General features: G+C 45.5%; 1 protein-coding gene across 3 annotated transcripts in view; it reads right to left on the reverse strand.

Annotated features, from left to right (window-relative positions):
* The window catches only part of ndrg3a (ndrg family member 3a), a 57,430-nt gene that overhangs the window by 2,043 nt on the left and 30,393 nt on the right, over positions 1–24,994 (reverse strand). The window contains exons 1-14 of one of the 3 annotated variants that reach the window (XM_061728086.1): positions 17,808–18,193; positions 13,111–13,216; positions 12,901–13,021; positions 11,344–11,406; positions 11,212–11,272; positions 7,943–8,029; positions 6,166–6,222; positions 4,973–5,076; positions 4,289–4,354; positions 4,159–4,210; positions 2,911–2,958; positions 2,789–2,824; positions 2,655–2,706; positions 452–490 (exon numbers count right to left, since the gene is read on the reverse strand). In XM_061728086.1, coding sequence (XP_061584070.1) covers positions 452–490; positions 2,655–2,706; positions 2,789–2,824; positions 2,911–2,958; positions 4,159–4,210; positions 4,289–4,354; positions 4,973–5,076; positions 6,166–6,222; positions 7,943–8,029; positions 11,212–11,272; positions 11,344–11,406; positions 12,901–13,021; positions 13,111–13,216; positions 17,808–17,858 — 943 coding nt within the window. In that variant the 5' untranslated portion in view covers positions 17,859–18,193. Of the gene's footprint in view, positions 1–451; positions 491–2,654; positions 2,707–2,788; positions 2,825–2,910; positions 2,959–4,158; positions 4,211–4,288; positions 4,355–4,972; positions 5,077–6,165; positions 6,223–7,942; positions 8,030–11,211; positions 11,273–11,343; positions 11,407–12,900; positions 13,022–13,110; positions 13,217–17,807; positions 18,194–24,994 lie in introns of those variants that run through there. The other 2 variants (XM_061728084.1, XM_061728085.1) reach the window with 2 other exon arrangements.

Consider the following 24,994-nt stretch of genomic DNA (forward strand, 5'->3'; position numbering starts at 1 on the left):
TTTCTACAAGTACAAAGTTTATTTACAGATACAAAATATTTATGGCTTTAATCTGAGCCCATACGACCACAGTCAGGTGAAAGAAATGTGTGACAGAAAAACTCAATGTGTCCACTGAGAAAAAGAAAAGAAAAGAGAGAAGCAGCGGGGCAGAAGGAAAACGGCGTTTGCAGCGCCAGCAGGTCATGCAGCAAAACAAGACACTGACATTCTGACAATATCTGACATGCCAACAGAAAATAAAGGAAAAAAAACTTCCCACAGGGAGATGAATGTGTGCAGAACAGATCTCACTGGGCGTGACAGCAAGGCCAGCCCCCCCGCGCGGCTGCTGGAGCCTCTAGCGGGGAGGAGAACCTGCTGCATACGTCCACATTCATCCACCGGGGAGCGTGAAAGGCCATTCCGGGTGAAAACCTCTCGGTCTGGCAGCTGCCCAGCAGTCTGGTACCTGATTCGGTGCTCAGGTGACTGAGAAGTACGTAGGGGACTGTAGGCCAAGGTGGAAGAAGGTCAAAGGAGAGACAAGAGAAAGGTGTTGAAAAGGTAGACGGGTTTGTGTTTTTAATCCCAGCTTGGCGCCTTGCTGTGGACTGTCTGCTAGCAACAAGCAGTAACCCTGCGTTCACACTGAAAGTGTCAAAAATCTCCTGACGCCAGCATCTCGCTGCTTGCTGCGTTCACACTGAAAGCTGCAGGTACTGTCGACGCCTGCAGTGGGCGGGGCTAAAGCTGCAGTGGGCGGGGCTAAAGCTGCGCTGCAGAACTGGAGGGAACAGTGTATATAGTCTACTCATATAGTGTGCACATCTTCAGTTTCCTATTTCACCATGGATCACACTTTGGGACGCCTTCTTTATATTTTAGCGTTATTTCCATGTAGATAAGAGTGAGTTTGATGCTCCTTAACAAGTTTGGTCCGTGGATCAACATCAACCCAGCGAGCCCTTGCTCCCGGTGAACCATAAATCAGCCTTCAGGGCTGATTTATGGTTCCGCGTCACACCAACGCAGAACCGACGGCGTAGGCTACGCGGCGACGCGCACCGTACTGCGACCCTACGCCGTTGGCTACGCCGTCGATTTAACGCGGAACCATAATTCAGGCGAAGCTGCAGTCTGTCTGCGCTGATACTGACACACCGGGTCGGAGCGGATTTGGTCATGATGTTTATACTGTGTTTTGTGATTAATGAGCACGGTTTTTAATTATTTTGCGTTGGATCGATGTAGCAAATAAAACCGTTGGGACCATCCAGCTCCTCAACCATCAGTTATTGTTTCACATGATCAGTTCAGGTAAAAACGGCAGTCAAATCAGCAAAAATGTCAGTTTGCTGGATGAAATATATTAATTCCTGATAAAATAAGTTTGTTAGTGCACAGCTCTGCTCCTGTACGCATGTGAATGTTTGTGTGTACATGAAAGTACAATCTGCATTGAGGATTCTCGCTTCGGGAATCCTGGTCTGTGATTGGACGCTGCCTCGGCGTCAACGCTGCTCATTTGCATAAAGTTCAGATTTTTCAACTTCAAATTGACGCGCTGCTCTGGCTGCTCCTGACGCCTCTCGACGTGCCTTTTCATAGAAAATGAATGGCAGCCGGAGCTGCCTATGACGCCCGTGACGCTTTCAGTGTGAACGCAGGGTAAGACATCGTAGCATGTGCACAAACTACTATGTTTGGTTCCTTTTGGTCGTCCCCACTCCATTTCCTGCTGCAGCAGCGTGTTTACGAGAGAAGAGATGCTTTCAGAAACACACCGAGGTGTTGGGTTTTTATCCTTCACACTTTCTCAGCATGAAAACCTCCCTTTTAATCTGCTCTAATCCTGCAGTGGCATTCACCCACTAGGAAACTCACTGGCCTTTAAAGCAATACCGAGGCCCCGCCGCGCCGGGCTCCGCCCACCGGCGCCTCCCACAGCCAGGCGTTTGGGAGCAGAGAGGAAAAACAGAAGTGGCACTAAAGAAACACACTCAAAAGGGATGATGCCTGGAGGCGAGCACACCTCCGTTCATCACATCCATCCACGGATCACAGTCGGAGAGGGTTTCCTTTGTAAATGCACGACTGTAAAACCTGGAGGCATGTTTGACTACGCACCGCAACTCTCTCTCAGAGGAGAGTACGTCATTAAGAAAAAGGAGAAAAAAGCACACCAGGCACAAAAACACGGTCCTTTTTGACGCCCGCGCTCTGAACTGAGCGGGGACGGACGGCTGCTCAGCACACGTGAGCCGTTTCAGCGGCTCCAGCTCACCTAGTGAGGGCCCAGGGAGCCGCACGCTGCAGAGAACACAGAGGAGACGGTGTTAGCATTAATCCAGCCCCTCACACCGCCTGCTCCGTGACCGGGCTGACAAAACAACCTCTTTTCAAGCGCTGCTGGCCGCGGGCCAAGTCCCACCAGTCGGGGCTGTTTTGCAACACATAGCAGTGAAAAACAGTCCTGGCTGAGATCTCTCTCTTCTCACTGCACAACAGGAAACCCAGCGCAGAGCAGAACAGAGCCTGAACCGCAGAAACGTCATCCCAGCGCTGCAGGCTCGAGGAGCTGACCGCTCCCCCCAGGCCGGTCTGAACCGGTTTCCGTCAGCAGACGTGGTCACACCTCGGCCAGAGGACCGGACGGGTTCGTGTGTACTTACTGTAGCCCATGCCCTGAACAAAATACTTGAACGCCTCGGCGAGCTTCCCCGGCTGTGGAGACAGAGAATCAGGTGTGACTTTAGCAGGAAAACACGGTGGACGGGACCGGTCTCAGTAGGAAGTAGGAACCAACCTGCACGACCTCTGGTAAACCTCCACAGTCAGCCATCTGAGAGAACAGCAGCAGCAGTTAGTGCATCCTTTCTACCGCCAATATGGCAGGATTATTACTTTAACACAATCAACAAGTGTCACCTTTAGCAACGTAGTCTTGGTGGGATTTAACCTGGAATTGCACTCCACCTGAAACATCAAGAATAAAATAAACGGTGAGGAAAAAGAACAAAAAAAGAGGGGGATGAGGAATTGCTAAGGGCCAGTCCCAATGTTCACCCTACTTTCTACCACTAGCCCTAAAAATGAGTAGGGCCCTTGTAATGTTCCCTAGGGATTGGGACACCACTTGCTACGTCACTGCGTGGTTTACGTTCGGGTACGTAAGCGACTACGTAGTTACGTTTGCACATACGTCACACCATATCAGGAAGCCCAGAGATAAAAGCTGTTTTAATTTCCGCTGTAGCGCTGTTAATATGCCACTTTATTAAGTTGCAATATTTTTTCAGGCGTAAAAGTAACCGTTAAGATCCCCAACCTGGGCTCAGTTTATCCAAATAACGCCTTTTAAGAAATTTGATCCGATGTTTTCGGGGATGATAAGAGCCGCCGGCTCGGGAGCTGATTTATGGTTCCACGTTAAACCGACGCAGAGCCTACGGCATAGGCTCTGCGTCGGTGTAATGCAGAACCATAAATCAGCCTTTATTCTGGCGAGATCTGAAAAAACTTTGCAACAACGGGCAAGCGAGTGATTATGTACATTCACTGAGTGAATATTATGAAAGTAAAATATATTTTTCTCGCTAGAAATGTAATCAAAACGCATTTTTATATAGGAACTAACTCAAAATATTGATTTTATTCACTAAAAATGTCCGCCATGTTTTTTTGTTTGATTCAGTCTGCAAATGATGACGTAGAGCATTCTGGGAAATTTTCTCAGGCCCTCGGTCGCGAAGTCAGCACTGAAATCCCTCGCTCTGAAGGGCAGGGTTGGGCAATCCTGGTCCTCGAGGGCCGGTGTCCTGCATGGTTTTAGAATTTTCTCTGCTTTAACACACCTGATTCTAATTAATCATCGTCATCAGCTTGTCATCCAGGGCTGCACAATTCTGTTGATGACACAGTCACTTGTATCATGGTGCAATGAAGCAGGGAAACATCTAAAACCTGCAGGGACACCGGCCCTCGAGGACCAGGATTTCCCACCCTGCCGCTAGATTCATACACACTAGCCCTTGTTATGTCCACTAGCCCTACATGCAAAGAGGAATTGGGACACCACTACCCTCACTGGAACGCGCAAAATTTAGGGGTAGTGCTGAAAAGTAGGACTAGGGGGGGATTGGGACTGGCCCTAAGAGTCCCGAGTGACTGACTCACCACGGCCTCCACAGCAGGGGAGGTGTCTCCGACCACCAGCAGGGCAGGGCACCTGCAGCACACGGGGAGAGAATACGGTCAACCAACAAGCCCCTGAGAGCCACATGTATGTGTGTTCTGCTGCACCTACGTGAGAGTGTTGACCGTGTCCTCGTTCAGGCCCACGACGGGCCTCTCAATGCCCAGGTCCTGACGACTGCCACAAATACACATGATTAGCTGAAACAAAGTCATCTGGATACAAGTCATTTCACCTTCAGCTGTGAATTTCTGTCTGGCCCCCGGCAAGTATTTAACGTGATGGATGACCGAAACGCAAAAAAGGAGTAGAAATTCTCCTAACTGCATTTGACCTGTTCTTTGTACGTTTTGACTGTATAGAAACGTAATTCTCGTCAGTTGTGTGAAATAAGACCTGGAAACAGGCATTGTGGCATAGAATTGTGAAATTGGTTTAACTCGTCACCGTACGAATTGTTACAGATTACTTTTGTAATTCTGTATTTGACCTGGTCTTTGAACGTTTTGATCGTATAGAAACGTAATTCTTGCCGTTGTAAGAATGAGATGTAACTGCTGTACTCTACTGCCCTTACTTTCTAACAACTTGTGCTTTTTATTATTTTACCTCTTTTCTTATCATTTTATTTAATTTTATTTGGTATTTACTGTTTAATTGTGTCTTGCTGCTTTTAATGTTGATGTAAAGCACTTTGAATTAGCTTGTGTTGAATTGTGCTATATAAATACACTTGCCTAACTGCTTACAAAAACCTTATTGTGCAGTGAAAAACAAGGATTTACTGCGTCGTACTATTGGTAGGAGCCGTAGAAGAGGGCCAGGTTGTCCTGGTTGATGTCTTGTGCGATGTGGAGGCGGTAGGTCTGGATCAGCTCCTGGTTCTCCGTCAGCTCATCCTGGACAACAACAGCACCATTTCTGTCACTGACATGTTCCGTATGGAGGGATCAGCATCAACACACATGCAGGAGAGGACGTTTGTACAATAAACCCAGCGTGTTGGACCGACGGAGCCATCAGGCACATGCATGACGTGACCAGTACTCCAGTTGTAAAAGAAAATCAGGGGGGATGGTGGATTTTATCATATGGGGACAGATAATTTGTGCTGATTACAAATAATATAATATATTACAAATAATAGCAGTGACCAAAACACCTGCAGAAATACTGCAGGAATGACATAGCAGCAGTTAAATGCAGCCTTCTGTAAGCTTTAAATATCCACTGGGCTTACATCAAATACATCAAAACACAACAATAAAAAACACTTTTCTGAATTTATCAATATGACTCTGTCCTTCACAGGATAAGTAAAATGGATCACTGCAAAAACTCAAAATCTTAACAAGAATATTTGTCTTATTTCTAGTTAAAATGTCTCATTTTAGAAAAAAAAAATCTCATTACACTTAAAACAAGACTCATCACTGGAAAAAAAAACAATTTTCACCTGTTTCAAGTAGATTTTCACTTAAAATAAGTAGAAAAATCTGCCAGTGGAACAAGATTTTTTTGCTTGTAATGAGAAGATCAATCTTGTTCCACTGGTAGATTTTTCTACTTATTTCAAGTGAAAATTTACTTGAAACAGGAGAAAATTGTCAAATAAGTTATTTTTCTGGTGTTATTTTTCTGGTGATGACTCTAAATGTTGAAATAGCAGTAAAACCACATTCATTGATGAAATGACATAAGGGATGGAAAGGGGGGATGGCAGTTTTACAGGGGGGGTGATTTGGACCGTTTTTATTTCAAGGGGGGATGCCATCCCCCTCATCCCCCCTCATCCCCCCTCAACTCCAGTCCTGGACACTTGGACCCTCAGGTCCAAGTGTTGGCAAGGACAGAGAGAAATAATGAACAAAAGTCTGCTCCAAGAGCGTGACGAGGCCAGGGTCTCCAGGGGAATCAAGAAAAGCCTCCCGAGGTTCAGTTACCATCAGAAAGCATCAAACATAGTAGTGAAAAAGAGCAGAACTCACGGTGCTGAAGTGATGAGCCATGATGATGTCCACCAGGTTGCTGGTCCATCCAGACAGCTGCAGGAGAGAACAAACACAAGCCAACATTAAAGCTGTGGCTACTGCTGTGTTGCAGGTCGTGTGTTGAGTTAAATAAGAGCCCTTCAATAGTCGATGAGTAATCGATTATCAGAATAGTCGCTGGTAGCAGCGCAATTTTTTATTTAATGATTTAAACAGCAAACACAGCAAGTAAAATTAACTTTAGTGATAATTAGAGCCCCTTGCAGAGTTTTTAAAGTTATTAAGCTGAACCTTAAACAAGTCCAGACAGAAGAGGAATGATCATTTTCCCTTAACAACACAAGTGTGTTGACTTGAGGCAGAGGAGCAGATCCTGTTGAGTCAAACCTGCAGGTCCTTATCATTTTACCTTGTCAGGGTTTTTTGGGGGGCTGCAGCCCCCTTTAGACACGCATCGATCACTGACATAAATCTCTCCCCTCCGCGGCCCACCCTCTGCCCGAGCCACGCATAAATCCAGGCAAACTCCATCTAAACAGATCTGTTGATGTGGCAGCTTCCTGCAGTTTGACTGTTTGGAGACGTGGATGCCGTTATGGAGCATCACAACGAAGCCGCAGTCTGTTTTATTCACCGCAGCTGCTCTGCTTCTCTCAATGTTGAGTTTATGAACAGCAACCAAAAAAAAAACTGAAAAGTACATTGGTTATGTACGGAAGAGTATCAGGGCCAGGCAGGAGAAAAATAAAAATAATATAAAAATAACCTTCCTCCTTAGAGGAGGAAGGTTTTTTTTCATTATACACTTCCAGAAAAAAGTCAAAATGTTGAGAAAAAAGTCAAAATGTCGAGAAAAAAGTCAAAATGTTGAGATTAATGTCGAAGTACAATTTCGAGAAAAAAGTCAAAATGTCGAGAAAAAAGTTAAAATGTTGAGAAAAAAAGTCAAAATGTTGAGAAAAAAAGTCAAAATGTTGAGATTAATGTCGAAGTACAATTTCGAGAAAAAAGTCGAAATGTTGAGAAAAAAGTCGAAATGTCGAAAATAATGTTGAAATACAATTTCGAAAAAAGTCGAAATGTATTTCAACTTCATTCTCGAAATTCTGACTTTATTCATGAAATTTTGACTTTATACACGAAATTTTGACTTTATTCTTGAAATTGTATTTCAACATTAATCTCGACATTTCGACTTTTTTCTCGACATTGACTTTTTTCTCTAAGTGCATAATAAAAAAAATCTTCCCCTCTCAAATATTTTTTCTCCTGCATGGCCTAATACTCTTCCGTAGTTATGCCTGTGGGTTTCCTGCAGAGTACAAAATGTAAACTTGTACACATTCAGGGTCAACCCAAAACTCTACTATTCAAACAACTATTCAATCTAACCCTAGAGCCACACCAAGCTGACTGAAGCACAACTAACACGACCGCTGAGCTGGATGTGTGACGGTGGAGCTACAGAGGAGGCAGGTCGTCCTCTGACAGAACAGGACGGAAACGGCGGCTTCATGATAAGAACGGTGATTTAATCCTGACCCGACCACAAGGCTGCAATCACGTTCTGGGATGTTGAATCATTAGGACTCTAAAAACAGACTTTCGTGCAACCTTTTGTATTTTCTGAAACAAGAGATCATTAAAAATTCATGAATTCTCGATTATACAATGAGTGACAACAGCCGAGACGTTATTTAAGGGCAAGCTCATTTCATATCAGGTGAATAATCTGCCGCCTGGTTAAATCTCTACATGAAAATGTAATACCCACCTTAGAAGCGGCCCAGTCGATCCAGCCCTCGGCACACGGGTCCACGTTGATCAGGACCAGACCCTCCACCAGTGTTGGGTTGTTCAGCTGGGAAGGTCAGGAGAAGGTCAGGAGAAGGTCAGGAGAAGGTCAGGAGAAGGTCAGGAGAAGGTCAGCAGAAGGTCAGAGGTGAGGACAACAGGAGCTTCCACACAGTAACAACAACAGGAGCGACTAGAGGAACCTTTTACTCCTTATAACTCTTTATCTCTGCTGCCGTTCTCCATGAGTCTGGGCTGCAGGAGCAACAGCTGATTGTAGAGCGTTGCTCCAACCACATGGTCAACATGTATATCCCGCCCACCCCCCCAAAAAACAGTCACATAAACAGCAATAAAGTCGCAAAAACAGTGCTCCCAACCAAGAGGTTACAGTTTTTAAGGGTCAGACAGTGGAGTGTGTCAGCACATATAAATATCTGGGAACTGTCATCGACAACAAACTGAACTTTGAGACAAACTGTCAAGCTGTGTACAAAAAGGGACGCCAGCGCCTGTTTTGTCTGAGAAAACTGTCTAATTTCAACATTGCCAGGACCATGCTGATCTTGTTTTATCGTGCTTTTATAGAATCAGTTTTATCTTTCTGTCTTGCTTCATGGTTTGGAAATGTGTCCCTTAAAAACAAAAATTGTTTAAACCAAATCGTGAAATGGTCGAGCAAGCTGATTGGAGTCTCAGCTTCAGCCAGAATCCCTGTATACTAAACAGTTACAGAGGATAGCTGGCTCTATTTTAAAGACAACCCCACCCTCTTAAAGGTGAGTTTATTTTAAAAGACAACTCCACCCTCTTAAATGTGAGTTTCTGCTGCTCCATCAGGTCGGAGGTTCATAGTTCCTGCTTGTAAAACCAAACGTTACAAAAACAGCTTTGTACCAGCAGCCATCAGTGCTATTAACAAGTGAGGGAACTGCAACATAACCTTGTATTTATTGTATTTATTTATTTTTTATCCTTTGGCTTGGTTTGAATATTTAAGTGTTTTTATCTACTGATATAACTTATCTTGATTGTTATCTTGGGGCCATCCTTCTTGTTCTTTGTTCTTTTAGCCAAAGCACTGTCGTCACTTTATCTTATCCTGTGTTGTTGAGTGTTTGGTTTTAGATTGTGTGAGGAAGCACTCACTGTAAACCAAATTTACCCAAGGGTACATTAAATAAATCTATCTATCCATCTAAACTACAGACTCTTAGAAATAAACCTGCGGGAACAGAGTGAGGAGGAGGATGAACGATGCAGCTGAGGAACCAGGACCTGGGTTTCCCCGTCTGCACCCATCAGCGGGCTTTTTATCAACTACAAACTACAACAGGTTGGTCTGAGGATTGTCCTGTGGTGGTTTGCAGTTCAAGGAAAATGATATATCAGCTTTCATTCTTTTCAAAAACTACACTGGTTGGGTCCGTGCATCTGAACGAGGAGGGGAGTGCATCTCCTAAAGTTTCTGGTTTTTAGTCCAGGATTTTATGTCCTCCTTTGACAGGGTACAATACCAATAAAACATTGGAAAAGAAAAATACTGTATATCCCCTTTTAATGAAAACCATAAGGACTGAAGACGTAGTCTCGAGCTTCAGCATCAAGGAGCTTTGACGTAATCTGAAGACGCAAAGCTGATCATGGTAGAAATGCAACATCCATCAGTCCCAAAGCTGAGGGAGGCTGAAGGATGATGAGGATGCTGAAGATACTGGGGGACTATGGGGGATGATGAGGATCCAGCTTTCAATATTGAAAAAATCCTGAGCAACATCAGCTGCTGTAAGACCATAACTATTAAAGCATGTTTATTTCAGAAACAAATGTTCCACCATATTTCTCAGCAACAGCAGACCGTCCTCAGAGTCCACTGCTGCTATTTTTAATGTTCACACGTGTCCATATTACCAACCTCTCTATCCATTATTCATCTCTCAGTGCTTCCTCGCTCCCCCCCATCACATCTAGAACTTTCCATTAGACTGTGCTTATTTTAGATCCATCAAGCTGAGCAAAAGCAACAAAGAGCAGGGAATCACCAAGGTGACTCATGGTCTGGCGAGACGCTGCAGAGCAGCAGACCAGAGAAACCCGGGCGTTGTTGGGATTCATAGGAGGTTAGAACGTCCTATCTAACAAGCTATGCAGTCTAATGTCACTTTTCCACTGGAACCTACTCAGCCCGACTCCACTCGCCTCGGTTTGGTTCTTCTCCACTAGGGGTCTAACGTGCCGAGTAGATACTTTTCTGTATCTATTCTGCCGAGGTTTTAAGCGGCTGAGTCGGCTGTATCTGACATCATCACACTACAGGCCACCGATTGGTCGGGGGGTTGGAGTCAGACGTCTGAGTCAGGAGGAGGAAATCAGAGAAAGAGACTCTGACGGATTCTTGTTCATTTTATTCAACATCAACGGCAGCAAAAGTCTGTTTCATGATCCAACTCTGAGGTGCAGATGTTCATAAACCTGGTGCTGAGGAGAGAATTAAAAAGGGATCTAGACGGAGATAAGGAACGACCAGATCTACCAGGAGCTCTGTCACTTCAGCAGCGCCGAGACAAACTAAAAACTTGATAACGAACACAAGTCACAGACCCAGCAGCACATACAGGACTGTCTCAGAAAATTAGAATATTGTGATAAAGTCCTTTATTTTCTGTAATGCAATTAAAAAAACAAAAATGTCATACATTCTGGATTCATTACAAATCAACTGAAATATTGCAAGCCTTTTATTATTTTAATATTGCTGATTATGGTTTACAGTTTAAGATTTAGATTCCCAGAATATTCAAATTTTTTGAGATAGGATATTTGAGTTTTCTTAAGCTGTAAGCCATGATCAACAATATTAAAATAATAAAAGGCTTGCAATATTTTAGTTGATTTGTAATGAATCCAGAATGTATGACATTTTTGTTTTTGTAATTGCATTACAGAAAATCACAATATTCTAATTTTCTGAGACAGTCCTGTATATCATCTCCTCCAGGTTCTACATCTTTATTGTTGTTGTCTTCTTCATTTAGATACACAATCAAATACGTCACAGCAGCTTCCTCCAACCTCCTACTTCTGCTCCAGGTTCTGAATTGTAGTGGAAAAGAAACCAGGCCGAGTTGAGTAGAGCGATCAGGTTCTAGTGGAAAAGCGCCATAAAACCTACCACTGCAGGGGAGACGCGGTGCTGGGGGAAAACACCAAAAACAAACATACATATGGGTGAGACTGCTTGGTACTTACTGCAAAACGGGAGAGAATGTATGCTCCCGCCCCCACGCCGATGCCAATCACGCTGTTGACCCTGCAGAAAACCAGCCGTTACTGCCTGCAGACACGGACTAAAGCATTTTCTCCTCACGGTCGGCCACTCACTTCAGCTGAGTCATGACGGAGGGCACCATCTCCGCCAGCTCGTCCATGGTCGGGTACACGTACCTGGAGACAGAAGGGGCAAGAACGCGTCAGTCCTGCATTTTCTATCCATAATGTGCAATATTCTTTACTTATCTATGTGCAATATTCTTCCCTTTCAAGTGCAATATTCTTCCACCCATTCATGTGCATTTTTATCCTCTCATTCACTCTTTTTTTATATTGTATATATATATATATATTTATGTTTCCTGTTTTTCATTTTGTTGTTTACAGTCCTTGTTAACATAGTCTTTGCATGTGTGCACTTTTACGGAGCTGCTGCCTAATCTCATTGTACCAGTATAATGATAATAAAGGCTTTCTATTCTACTCTATTCTATTCTATTCTATTTGGAGAAACTGCATTTAGTGTCTGTGGAGCATGTTGGAAGAGAGACGAGGAACTGGGACCTTAGTCGGTCAGCATTCTCTCCCTCCACAGCAATGTAATGGCTAAGAGATTCATTTGTTAAATTAATTTGTTTCATTCGTCATTTTTCTTTATTTCATGTTATTTATTAGTGTTATTTGAGCCACTCACAGCCTCGTTGCTATAATCTCAATCATATAATTGATGCGTTCGCAAAAGGCGAAATAGCTTGTGCGATGATGACAATTACGGTGGCCGAGACCCGCCATTGCTGAAAATAAAAGTAACGCTGCAAACAGAAACAAACGCTGCTGCAAATAAAATTAACGCCTAGCAAATAAAATAAACGCTGCAAATATAAAGAAAACCTGCTGCAAATAAAATAAACGCCGCTGCAAATTTAAAAAAAAACGACGCAAATAAAAAAGCCACAACGGAAGTGAATTACCGGGGACTATTTTTGCTGATGCGCCGGTGTTTTTTACGTGAGAGGAGAAGAAGAAGACGAAGAGGACGTAAATGAAAAGGAAGAAATAAGAAGAGCGAGTAATAAGAACAACGAATGAGAAAATAAGTGAAAAGGTTAGTGTTCAACGTCGCTACGTGTCATTTTTAATGTGCAACACCGGTGCATCGGCAAAAATAGTCCCCGGTAATTCACTTCCGTTGTGGCTTTTTTATTCGCGTCGTTTTTTTATTTTATTTGCAGCGGGGTTTCTTTATATTTGCAGCGTTTCTTTTATTTGCAGCGGCGTTTGTTTCTGTTTGCAGCGGCGTTTGTTTCTGTTTGCAGCCTTACTTTTATTTTCAGCAATGGCGGGTATCGGCCACCGTAGACAATGATGGATTTGCATGCAACTTTCAGTCAGGTGCCTATGAACTGTCAATCATCCATCAAGCTCCACAATGATCATGTTAACATTAAATCAGATAGATTTGTCTGGGACATTTCTCTTGCTGGACGGGAGAAGATACTAAATCAATGCATCTCTATTATTTTGCATGAATTCTTAGAGTTTTGCGGATGCGTGCAGGAGTTAACACACACGTTGTGGGTGGTAATGGTCAGAAATTGAGCGGGAGCAGGATGAAGAAACCAGTCTCGCTATAGCAGGGCTCTAATGTAAACCCGCTGGGACACCTACCCGGTGGGGAAGGGGGGCGCGCCCTCCTGCTGGCCGGGGGCGTCCACGTGAACCACGGCGAAGTGCTGGGTGATCTCCTGCATGTCTTCATAGTTGAACAGAGTGTTGAAGCAGGACTTGTCTGCAAGACAGAAGGAAGACGGTCACACAGAACCCGAGCGGCACCGACCAGGAAACATCTCTCCAGCAGTCGTGTTTGGTTCCACTCACGGTTGAGGCCGACGTCGTGGTAGGTGAGGATGACGGGTCTGTTGCCCTTGGGAACGCCTCTCATCGTCACATGGAGGACGCCATGCGGAGTCTCGATGTCGTGCTCCTGCACCGGAGGAAGAAGAGGGAGAAATGAGGAGCGACGCCGCAGACGAAGATGCAGCCGGCTCGCAGAATATACCACAAACAGATCCGAGATTTGTGCCTCTGATCAGTCTTCATATCCATTAATCAGCAACTGCAGTTTGTTTCTCTGTCCGACACAACAGCTAAGACAGAAACCGTAAACGAGCTGTCCGTCACCACACCAGACTGCACTCAAGTATGAACTTGTGGAGGTTTGAAAAATAAAAGATACTCAGCTTAGAGGCCCAGAAAGAATTATAAAAACAATATAACATTTAGTTCTGGGGAACTTCCCCAATAAATGAGCTAATAACTCCTATGAAATGGGAACAAAAACAGTCAAATCTTTCAAGGGCTTTTCAAGAACATCCAGATTTCACGACATGATACCAGACTGGCCCTAGCTAATCACTTTTCTCTGCCTAGGCCCAGAACCAATGCATTAAAAAAAACAGTAATGTATAGAGCAGTCTCAACCTGGAACCATCTCCCCCCATGTCTAGATTAATAATCAAGGTGTCAAGTTTTAAAAGGAGACTGAAGCAGCTGTGGTTCAGAAGGAAGTATATTTTAAATTTAATAGTAAATATATTCTAAATTACTGTAGGCTATGAGTATATACAGGACTGTCTCAGAAAATTAGAATATTGTGATAAAGTCCTTTATTTTCTGTAATGCAAAAATGTCATCCATTCTGGATTCATTACAAATCAACGGAAATATTGCAAGCCTTTTATTATTTTAATATTGCTGATTAGAGCTGGGTATCATCACTGACCTCCCGTATACGATTCCGATACACTAGGTCCCAAGACGATACGATTTCCGATACGATACGATATCGATATTCTGGTTACAATAAGGGAATAACATGATCCTTCCACGCGCCACGTCCGGCCAGAGAAACCCCACCCTGACTGGTGAAAAGAAGCAGCCTGCTCACTCCTCAAGTAAGGAGGAGACTTGAGCTCAGTGCAGGGCCTCCCGGGGTTGGTAGATGGAGCAATGCCCAGGACTGACTTAGGTAGGAGCACTGGGTGATAAAATGGGGGAAAAAAATCGGGATTAAAAAAAAAAAATACATTTTTTTTTTTTTTTTTAAATCGATACTTGGATTTATGTATCGATAATCGTTCCTACACATGCATATCGATAAAATATCGATATATTGATATTTTTAACCCACCCCTATTGCTGATCATGGCTTACAGCTTAAGAAAACTCAAATATCCTATCTCAAAAAATTAGAATATTCTGGGAATCTTAATCTTAAACTGTAAGCCATAATCAGCTATATTAAAATAATAAAAGGCTTGCAATATTTCAGTTGATTTGTAATGAATCCAGAATGTATGACATTTTTGTTTTTTAATTGCATTACAGAAAATAAAGGACTTTATCACTTTATCATTTTCTGAGACAGTCCTGTATAGTAGTATAAGTATATTATAAATTATAAAGTCGTTGCAAACTATTTTGTTCAAAAGTGGATACAGATCTGGTGATAGTAGCAAATATTGTTACTTAAGATGTGGATGGTTTTGGTTGGTTACTTAATTTTTTATTTTTGTTTTAATTTATTATTTTAGGAATTCTAGTGAATGTTTTTCACCCTTTTTGAGTTGTGATTATTGTAATCTTTTGTATGTCTATGTGTGGACCCCAGGAAGAATAGTCTTCCCATGGTGAAGACTAATGGGGATCCTTATCAAATAAACAAATAAACAAATGATCTTTACACATTTGAGCGTTGTAACCTCACAAAGGAGTTTATCTGGTCCCTTCAGCACCGCCCGAGTCGGGACGGCGTTTAGGGACGGTTTCCTCCTGCTGCCGCTCTGAGCCAGGCTGCTGCATGACTCGGCAAAAACACCACCTCCATTTGTGTTTGCAGAACATTAAAATTCAAGGAGCTGGCACCGGCAGCATTCTCTCCGTCTCTCCGTAAAAACAACCGCTCCGTTTCCACGGGACGAGCACACATCACAACTCACACCGCAGATTAAGTGCTTGTGAGTTCAAACGTCAATCCGGCTGGAAGATGCTCAAATTCAGAGGGGGTGAAACAAGAGAAGAAGAGCCAGAAAGGAAGTGATAAAGCTAGTTTCCAAACCTTCCTATGAATGAAAGGAAAACCATCTTTTTTTTTTTTTTTACCCTGTCTGCACACATATTAATGATTGATACCATGCCGGAAAAACCTAAGGCATATATATGTGCATTATTACTATATTTAATATATATATTTAATATATATACATCCAATGCCAATCCAGGAAGCAAGAACACACGGAGGCCTCACGGCAAGCACTGTAAACCTGCAACAAAAACCACAAACGAAACACAAAACCGACACGGTGCCGACCAAAACTCGAGCAGCAATCGACCCAAATCTCGAGATCCGATCACAGACTAAGCTAAGCTACCGCTAACTAACCCCAAAAACTACAGAGCAAGCATGCAGGTGAACGAGTCAATGTGTATGTCTATGTGTGTGTGTGTGCGCGTGTATGATCATGTGTGTGTGTATGTGTGTATACGTGCGTGTGTATGTACATGTCTGTGTGGCTATGTGTGTGTATATGTGTGTTTGTGTGTGTGTGTGTATGTATATGTTTGTGTGACTGTGTATGTGTGGCTATGTGTGTGTATGTGTGTGTGTATATGTATATTTCTGAGTGGCTGTATGTGTGTGTGTGTGAGCGTGTATATGTATGTGTGGCTAAGTGTGTGTGTGTGTGTGTGTGTGTGTGTGTGTGTGTGTATGTATGTATATGTGTGGCTATGTGTGTGTATATGTGCATGTATGAATATATAAGGAAAACGATCTTAATTTTTACGACATATAGACTTGTCAAGGTCAGGCTGACTGATGCTGCAAACACGGTGTGTATGGAAGTACATGTGAGAGCCTGAGCTGGCCGGAGCCGTGGGTGGGGCCTCCGCTCGCCCGCTCGCCGCTCTCAGGCCCACCGCTCATCAATAATAGAGAGAGTGAGCCGTCTGAGCGAGCGAGAGGGCGTGTGCTTCCTCCAGACATGCAGAGGCATCTGGCTGATGCGTGTCACTAACTTCTCCAGTCATTTGAATCAGTTATGGATAAATGACTCGGTGACTGGAGGAGAAGCTGCTGGTCCCGGAGTCAGCAGAGTGGGTCTCTGTCCCGACACCCCGGGGAGAAGCGGCTGCTCGGAGCCTCCACGCACCACCCCGGCCGTGCTGCAGCCGCCGCCTCCTCAGGTGGCGGCGCCAACCGCCAGACGGGCGCGTTGCAGCACCATTTTCATCTTTACACAAGGACAGAGTCAAGGACACGACAAATACACTCGTTCACATGTCTGACTTGTGTCACGTGTTCACTGCACGTGCAGAAAGAGACAGAAACAGGCACAGGAACCCTAACTGAGTTAAAAAAATAACTAAGAAAGAGTCCAGAAGAGGAGCAGGGGGAGTGGAATTGGGAGCGTGGAAGTAATAATGGAGGCGAGACAGGAGAGACAGACGGCTCCCAGCCCACGACCAGCTCACTTCCTCTGCACAACGACGGCGCAGTGATGAAGGGAGTTGCTGCAGGGAGAGAGCCAGTCTGTCTGCCCAGCTCGCTCCCAGGCACGATGCTGAAGCAGCACACACACACACGCGTCAGGTGTTTACACACACGCCGAGGCGTGCCAGGACAACACGCAGGGGTGGGGCTGCCAGTCTGCCTGCGTCTGCAGGAGGGAGGCAGCGCTCTGCTGGCAGAGCTGCTCGTGCTGGGGAGGAGCCGCTCGGCCGGGGCTGAGGTCTGGAGCTCCGGAGCTCTGCTGGTGATCACACTCAGCAATCAATACTGAGCTCCTGGCCCCGTCCAGAAACACACCAGTCACCGAGCAGCCAGTAAACCAGTCACACAAGCACACGTGCGCATGCACGCACACACACATTCAGCACATGCGTTTTCTTCGGCTGCATCATTCCAGGTGATTGATAAACACAGCAGTCCCTGCAACACAGCACTGCTGCTGCGTATGTGCATGTGTGCGTGCGTGAGTGCGTGCGTGAAGACTACCAGCTCAAGGTTTCTGCAGGGAGGAACTCAGCCTCAACAATGTTTGTTATTCTGTCCTCTCTCAGAACATTTACCGAGCGTGTTCTGATGATAAGAGACGACGACTGCAACACAGGAACGAGCTCTGCATCATTCACCCATCACTGACCTGACCGTGCACGCACGCACACACACACACACACGCACAAACGCGCGCGCACACACACACACTTCAGACACTTGTGCACAACATGCATGCATCTTATCCCATCGTGACAACATGCACCACCACACCCTGAAGTTTGAGTCAGTGGAGACTGCACACAGACACTGTGTGACCTGCAGATCCACGCACACACACACACACACACACGCACACGCACACGCACACACACACACACACACACTGCCTCGAGAGAAAAGCCAGCCGGCTGACGACCCCACCAGCTCTGCCTGCTGGTGCAGAACCAGCGCAGCAACCGCCCTGATTGGGAACCAGCACCTCTCGGCTGCAGGGACCCGGCGCACGTCCGTCACTCACCGTTCCATTTCCAGGGCATGCAATCTGGTCCAGGTCCAGGACAGCTGACATGTTTCACCCACACGGCAGAGGAGTGTGTTGTGCTATGTGCTCGGGAGCTTTTGGAGACCTCTTAGAAAGAGGGGGAGGAGGAAAGAGGAGGACTGAGCTTTGGTTGGAAGGGAGGGATGTGGGGTGAGGCAGCTCCAGCAGCAACAAGGGAGGAAGAAAAGGAAGAAACAGAGGAGAGACGGAGAAGCACAGCGAACGAGGAGGAGACGGGTGAATAACTTGAATGGAGAGGAGGAGGATGGGAGGGTGGAGGAGATGCAGAGAGAGAGAGAGAAAGAGAGAGAGAGAGAAGGGTGGGGAAGAGAGCAGGAAAGGAGACAGAGGAAGGAGAGAGTGAGACTGCAGTTTGTGCTCGGCAGGCGCAGAGCGTACGTGTACCCCTCCACCGGGGCTTATAATTGGACTGCGGAGGGTCAGGTGGGCAGAGGGAGGAGGTGGGGCTTGGAGGGGGGGAGGAGGAGGGGTGCTGGCTGCATGGGAGAGGGGTGAGGGGGTACAAAGGATGCAGAGGCAGTCCAGGAGAATGAGCAGCCTGCTGACGTCACAGTGTTATTGCTGAGGAGGAGAGCGAGGGAAGGAGAGTCGGCCGTGAGTCGGCCGCCGTCTGCATCAAAAAGATGGCTGCTTGCCCTCCACATCCCGCCAGAACCAGAGCAGGTTCTGGTCCCTGCCGGAGACGGACAGGAGTGACCTTAGCTTAGCCTACAAGCTGCACCCAGCCCTCTCAAGGAGGGGGGGGGCGTTACTGCCAGACGCTCAAAAAGCACCAACAAACTACTCGTGTATATCCTCAGCAGCAACACACCCGTCCTCTAAACTCCCCGCAGTCATCTGATCTGCATAGTTTATTGATCCGGCCTGCTTTACTCTCCCGGGTCATGTGTCCGGCGGCCTGGCGGCCCGGCCCAGACCCGAGCCGGTCCCTGTAGCCGGCGGCACATGACGGGGCTGCTGGGATTACCAGCAGGGTGGGGGGGGTTGGGTCACAAACCGCCCTTTCTCCACGTTTCCCCCGTCCGGACCCACAGAGGGAGTCAGGGACACACGTATGAACATGTGAGGGGATCAACGCTCCGCAGGGAGCAGAACCCACTGACGCAGCGTTTGGAATTCCAATTACAAAAAGTCATGAAGGTCCAGGAAACTAGCACTGAAACATCCGTTTGTGTTCGCCAATACTTATTCATCTCAGTGAGATTGTGACAGTTTTGCTGCAGAGGTCGTCTCTTAGGTTTTTCTCCCACTAGGGGAGTTTTTACCTGCCAGTGTTTATGGTAATGTAATAATTGCTCGGGGGTTTATGTTCTGGGTCTCTGGAAAGATCCTAGAGAGAACTATATGAATAAAATTGAATCCAAACACTGAATCAAGGAGGTGTCCTACCCCCCGGGCCTCACCGGCCTGCAGTGACCTCTACTCCGGACCGGGGTCGTCATCAACGCGTCCAGGACCGAAGCCCCGTGTTTACGCTCTTTAACCCCCCCAACACGGCCGGGTTCCTCATCCCCGGGAGATTGTGGTCACAGTGCACGTGTCGTCAGGACACGCGTGTGCATGATGCCGTCGGCTCCACCAAGGGCGCTGGAGGAGAGAAACTCCCGTGGGCAACAAGCTCGCCACAAACTCACCACAGACTGAGCGCATGGCGCCCCCTGCTGGTGCAACCACCGCAGCAGCGAGGGCCTAACAGGCAGAGAAGTGAATTCTAGACCAGCCTGGGCACTGATCCCACACCAATGCGGCCCTGCACCCAGTCCCACACACCACAAAACAACCAAATCACAATCACAAGTGTTGTTTGCAGGGGGCTGCAGATTTGGAATAGGATTGGTGATGGTGTTGCCTTCTATCTCCAAGTTTAAAAGACAACCAAAAAATAATCTTTTACTAACCTATATATAATATAAAATGCTTCTTCATGGACTGCTGGGATGTATGTGTGTGATTGTATGTGTATGTAATGTTAAGTATGTATGTTAAGTGTTTTTTTTTTGTGTACTTTGTATGCATTTATCCATCTCTTTACAGATGGTAACTGCTTATACCATTGACTGTACCACTACCCTTATATGAACTATGAGCTCCCACCTAGAAGCTTTCCTAGCTTCCTTGGGGGACCCATTCACTCTACCCATTTCATTCGATTGTATTATTATAACTATTATTATGGTATTGTGAATAAATTCAAATTCAAACAAAAGCATGAGGCAGTATCAAGGACAGGTGGATGGATGGACCGGGAGGGGAACAAAACCACTGAAAAATACATTCATATCCACCTGAAAACAGGTAGGGGGATAGCAGATCCCCTTTAGTGGACCGGTGTAGCCACAGAGTCCCCGTCCTCAGCCCCCCGAGGACGCTGGATGAGGAGGCCTCACACTTTCAGACCAACTTTTCCAGCTTTGCCACAGTCCTGACGTCATTGGAGAGCAGTGAACTGCAGCACGTCCTCCTGAGGCGGCTCCACCAGCGCCCACCTAGGTTCAGCTGCACCACTCTGCTGCAGTCCCCAGCCAGCGCCAGCGGGGGGCGCTCTAGAGGCTGGATCCTCCTCCAAATGGAAAGTCACAGCTCTGCGTGACGATGCAGCACCGAGCCCCCCCCCCCACACTCACCAGCAGGTGGATGAACAGACTGACATTTGGACCCGTTTGTCCTTCATTTACCACGGCGTGTGTTCGGGGGAGTGAAGGAGATCATAAATCTTTACTGCTGGATGGGAACAGAGTTTGTTTTACTTTTACATCCTCTACAGTAGTAATTGTTCCATAATATCTGATTAAGTTTCCACACAACTGCAAGGGTATTTTTTCAGCCTGTTGTTGAAAATAAATGTACAATCTCCTTATTTCCCTGCAGAGGTAACCCTGCAGACCAGAGTGATCACAGGCCGACGACAAAGCCGTCTGTTCCAGCGACAGCGTTAAATCACTGGTAGGTGGACAATTTAAAGAGCACTTGATGGCTACTTGAATGTTAAGGGAATATCAATCTGGCCTAAGAAAAGGGCCACCTTATGAATACAGCAGCCTTAAAAGTAATGAATGATGTGTTTTAGAAAGGAAGCTGCATCGTTCAGCCCTCTTTATCGATCTCGCTGAAGCCCTTGAAAAGGTTGATCATAAGTAGTGTTGGACGTCTTAACGTGCCGGAGGGACTGACAGTGTTTCTCAGGCAGACATCAGTGTGTTCAGGTAGAAGGTTTCAATTCTAGCTACCTCAGTGAAAATACAGGTTTCCCTCAGGGATAAGTCCGGGGACAGCTACTATTCATTTTATACATTCATCTCAATTGACAACTATTCTTTGCCACACCTCATTTTTATGGTGGTGACACTGTAATAGATTGTACTTCTACACCTCCCAGGACTTTATATCAGCTACAGCAAGCTCTCAATGTTGTGCAGCTCCTCTCATATGCCAGCAAAACAAAACTGCAAGAGGCAAAAAAAATCAAAGTCTGGGAATCGTCCACTCATCATCCCTTTTCCAGGCTTCTGAGACCCTTCCATCCATCCATTTTCTATACCCGCTTTATCCTTTGCAGGGTTATGGGGGTCTGCTGGAGCCTATCCCAGCTATATTTTAGGCGAGAGGCAGGGGTTACACCCTGGACAGGTCACCAGTCCATCACAGGGCCACATATATACAAACAACCAGACACACTCACACTCACCTACGGGCAATTTAGAATCATCAGTTAACCTACTACGCATATTTTTGGACTGTGGGAGGAAACCGGAGTACCCGGAGGGCAGAGGTGTCTTCAGTATTCACATTCATTACTCAGGTAGGAGTATAGATACTAGAGTTTAAAAATACTCCTGTAGAAGTTGAAGTATCAACTCAAGTTTTTTACTCAAGTAAAAGTATAAAACTACTGGTTTCAAAACTACTTAAAGTATAAAAGTAAAAGTAATGTAAGGGGGAAAAAAGCCATTAAGGACAAAAGCCATTGAAAATGAATGCATCTTAGTATAATGCAAATATATTAAAGAAGCATATATGTGTACTATTGAGCATTAACATGTGTTTCAGAGAGCAGGAGATATGATGACTAGTTGCCTATAAGTATTGTAATGGTGCAAAAAGTCAAACTTCAGAGGCATGTTATCATTTATCCTCACCTTTATTGGAATGTACATCCAAGTTTAGTTGCAGGAATCTGAGGGAACGGATGTAAGAACAAAACTGGACAAGAACATCTGAAACAACCACAACCACATTCACTCTATCCGGATGGATAGAGGATAGAGGAGTCGAACCGGGGACCTTCTTGCTGTGAGGCAACAGTGCTAACCACTAAGCCACTGTGCTGCCGGTTTGGGCCCTGTTTTATCTTTTTAAAAATTGTACAATTTGTAAACATGTAAAGCACTTTGTGCTACATATATGTATGAAAAGTGGGGGCGGGGTAGTCTAGTGGATTCAGAGGTGGGCTTGAGTCTAAAGCAGGTTCAAGCCCCGGAATGGCAAACAACAAGACGCACCACCTTGGGCCCCTGAGCAAGGCCCTTAACCCTAATTGCTCCACAAATAGTGTGTGTTCTCTCAAAGGTAAGTCGCTTTAGATAAAAGCATCTGCTAAATGACAGTAGTAGTAATAGTAGTAGTAGTGAAAGTGCTTTATAATTAAAGTTTGATTGAAAATAAATGGTGATTTCAGAACTTAATGTTGGCGGCCTGATGTTTGCTGGCGTTTGTCCGATTCCCCTCCATGCATTGTTATTATATGCGTTTTGTAACCGCTGTCCCATCTCGGTTAGGACACTCTCGGAAAAAGGATATTTTAAATCTCAAGAGTTTTTTCTTCCTGGTTGAATAAAAGATAAAGAGATACTTCAAAAACGAGACGACAGAAAAACGTATTATTAAGAGTTCATCTTAATAATTCATGGAGACTCCAGAAACAGGCAGGGACGGATGCTGCGGAGCATCTGCTGCAGCTAACATGCTTACTCGGTTGTCCTGCCCGCAGCGACTATATTTAGCCTCAGTAGGACACTGGGTAAAAAGGCGTGGCTGCAGAACGTGAGAGAGGCATGGTTTAACCCTCTTCAGCCATGATTAAAAGCCCATTAAAAGACACCAGAAAGACTGTACTGGACATCCAAACCACTCAAGATGCAAATAAACAGACGTGGAACCTGACGCACTCGTGGTTAACAAGCCTTTTATTTTTTATGTTTTTGATTATAACTAATCTATTTTTTGTCATATGAATATAAATTCACTGGACATCTTTATAAATAATCCTGAGGTGTCATCATCCAAGATGAAGTGGTCGTCATTTATCTAGGGATTTGACCGCAGACTGAAACACGGCCGTGGAGGCAGAACTGACAGGGTTAGGACTGTTCACTGCTTCCCTGATAATAAACCACGGGTCACCAGCGGCATCAAAAACACCATGAAAAACACCTTGCTCAAGGTTTCTTCCCCCCTAAAGAGGAGTTTTTCTTGCCACTGTTTATGTTATGTGTATGTAATAATTGCTCGGGGGTTTATGTTCTGGTCTCTGGAAAGATCATAGAGACAACTTCTGTTGTAATAGACGCTATATATATAAAATTGAATTGAATTGAAAATTGAACCATGGCTATCGGCAAGTAAAAAAGACATAACAAGGTTATACCGTGGGGCGGTGGCTGAGCACTGCGGAAGAAATATTTGTAATGGAAAAAATGACAAACTACAATTACAAGAGACACAATTTCAGGAAATATGCTAAAAGTGGACAGATTATAGAGCACAGCAAGAGGACACCACCATCACCACTGGACAATAAGGACATTGATATGAGAATAATTGCTTTGTGAAGTTTGTAAAACCTGACACTGTCATTGTTGATGGAATTTTCATTAAAAAATAAGAGAATTGAACCATGGACCATTTGGTCCTCTGTGTCGTGAGGCTGGAGGTCGCTCGTGCACTGGATCCCTTGCAGTGTGCGTACCAGGAGCACATTGGGGTGGAGGAAGCTGTCCTCTGCTCTTAAAGCAGCACAATGTAACTTTCAGCTTTTGTTGAGTTTGGCGGCTCCTTTGGACAAAAGCGGTAGTGCTTTACCAGAAAGAACACTATATTTCCCATGAGCACCAGCGCGTACTGCCGGAAAACACTAAGTTCACCTCCATTAAAACTTTTATTTTCTTGGGTTTTTTCGCTGCTTCTGCTGAGCTCTGCGCTCCACGCCCCGCCCAGCTTTGGTCTCGACTACGAATCGGGAAGGAGGGGGAATTGACATATGCCGTAAAGCAGTCAAAGCCATAAAAATGTGTAGTGTTTTAGTGTGGCAGGGTTCCTACCATGCTCCTCAAAGTTACATAGTGCCAGTGAAGGAGATACAGACCCCTCAGACCATGACAGAGGTTCATTAAACCTGTTGGAAGTTGATGTACCATCACAATGATGATGATGAAATATGATATTAAGGTGGAAAAGTTACATAGTGCTGCTTTAACTGGAGGCGACGGGTTGCACTGTGTGCAGATGCTACACATGTGCTACTGCTCTGGGGGCGCCGGGGCCAGAGCAAGCAGGTGGTGCTCACAGTAGGCTGGACGCATTCAAAACTGTGGTGAGAGGGACGCTGAAAGTGAAAACCACAACAGCGGAGAAGAGACACCTGCGGGGGCGGAGGAGCTGCAGCAGGACTGCTGGTTAGTGGTCTGGGCAGCCACGCCCTCGGACCCTCGGACCCAAGGGATCTGCCTAAACGCAGAGGTCCTTAAACATGACAGCGGGCAGACAGTTCAGATCTGCTTTCTCTCTCTCCTAAGTGAACATGGGAGGCCTCAGTTTCATCTTTGAGGGCCGGCTCTGAGGCCTCACTCTGAGACCAGCCTCCATTTTAAGACCACATTGTCTTAACGTTGACTGCATGATCTTAAAGGGATTGTGACATGAAAAACACATTTTTCTTGATTTTTTGTGTTTTGTTGGGTGTCTTGACATCAATTACACCCAAAAAACAACAAACTTTTAACATTCAGTGTATTGTGTGCTTTCTGGGATTTTCCGCATAACTGTGCAAAAACGGCGCATGTGGTTTGCTGGCGGGTCGTTACGTATAGACCCGCTAAATCACCGCCCCCTCCACCCAGCTCCCTGCCTCCTCTCCTCTCCAGCGC

This window comes from Cololabis saira, chromosome 8 (assembly GCF_033807715.1).
Source record: "Cololabis saira isolate AMF1-May2022 chromosome 8, fColSai1.1, whole genome shotgun sequence".
Lineage (NCBI taxonomy): Eukaryota > Metazoa > Chordata > Actinopteri > Beloniformes > Belonidae > Cololabis > Cololabis saira.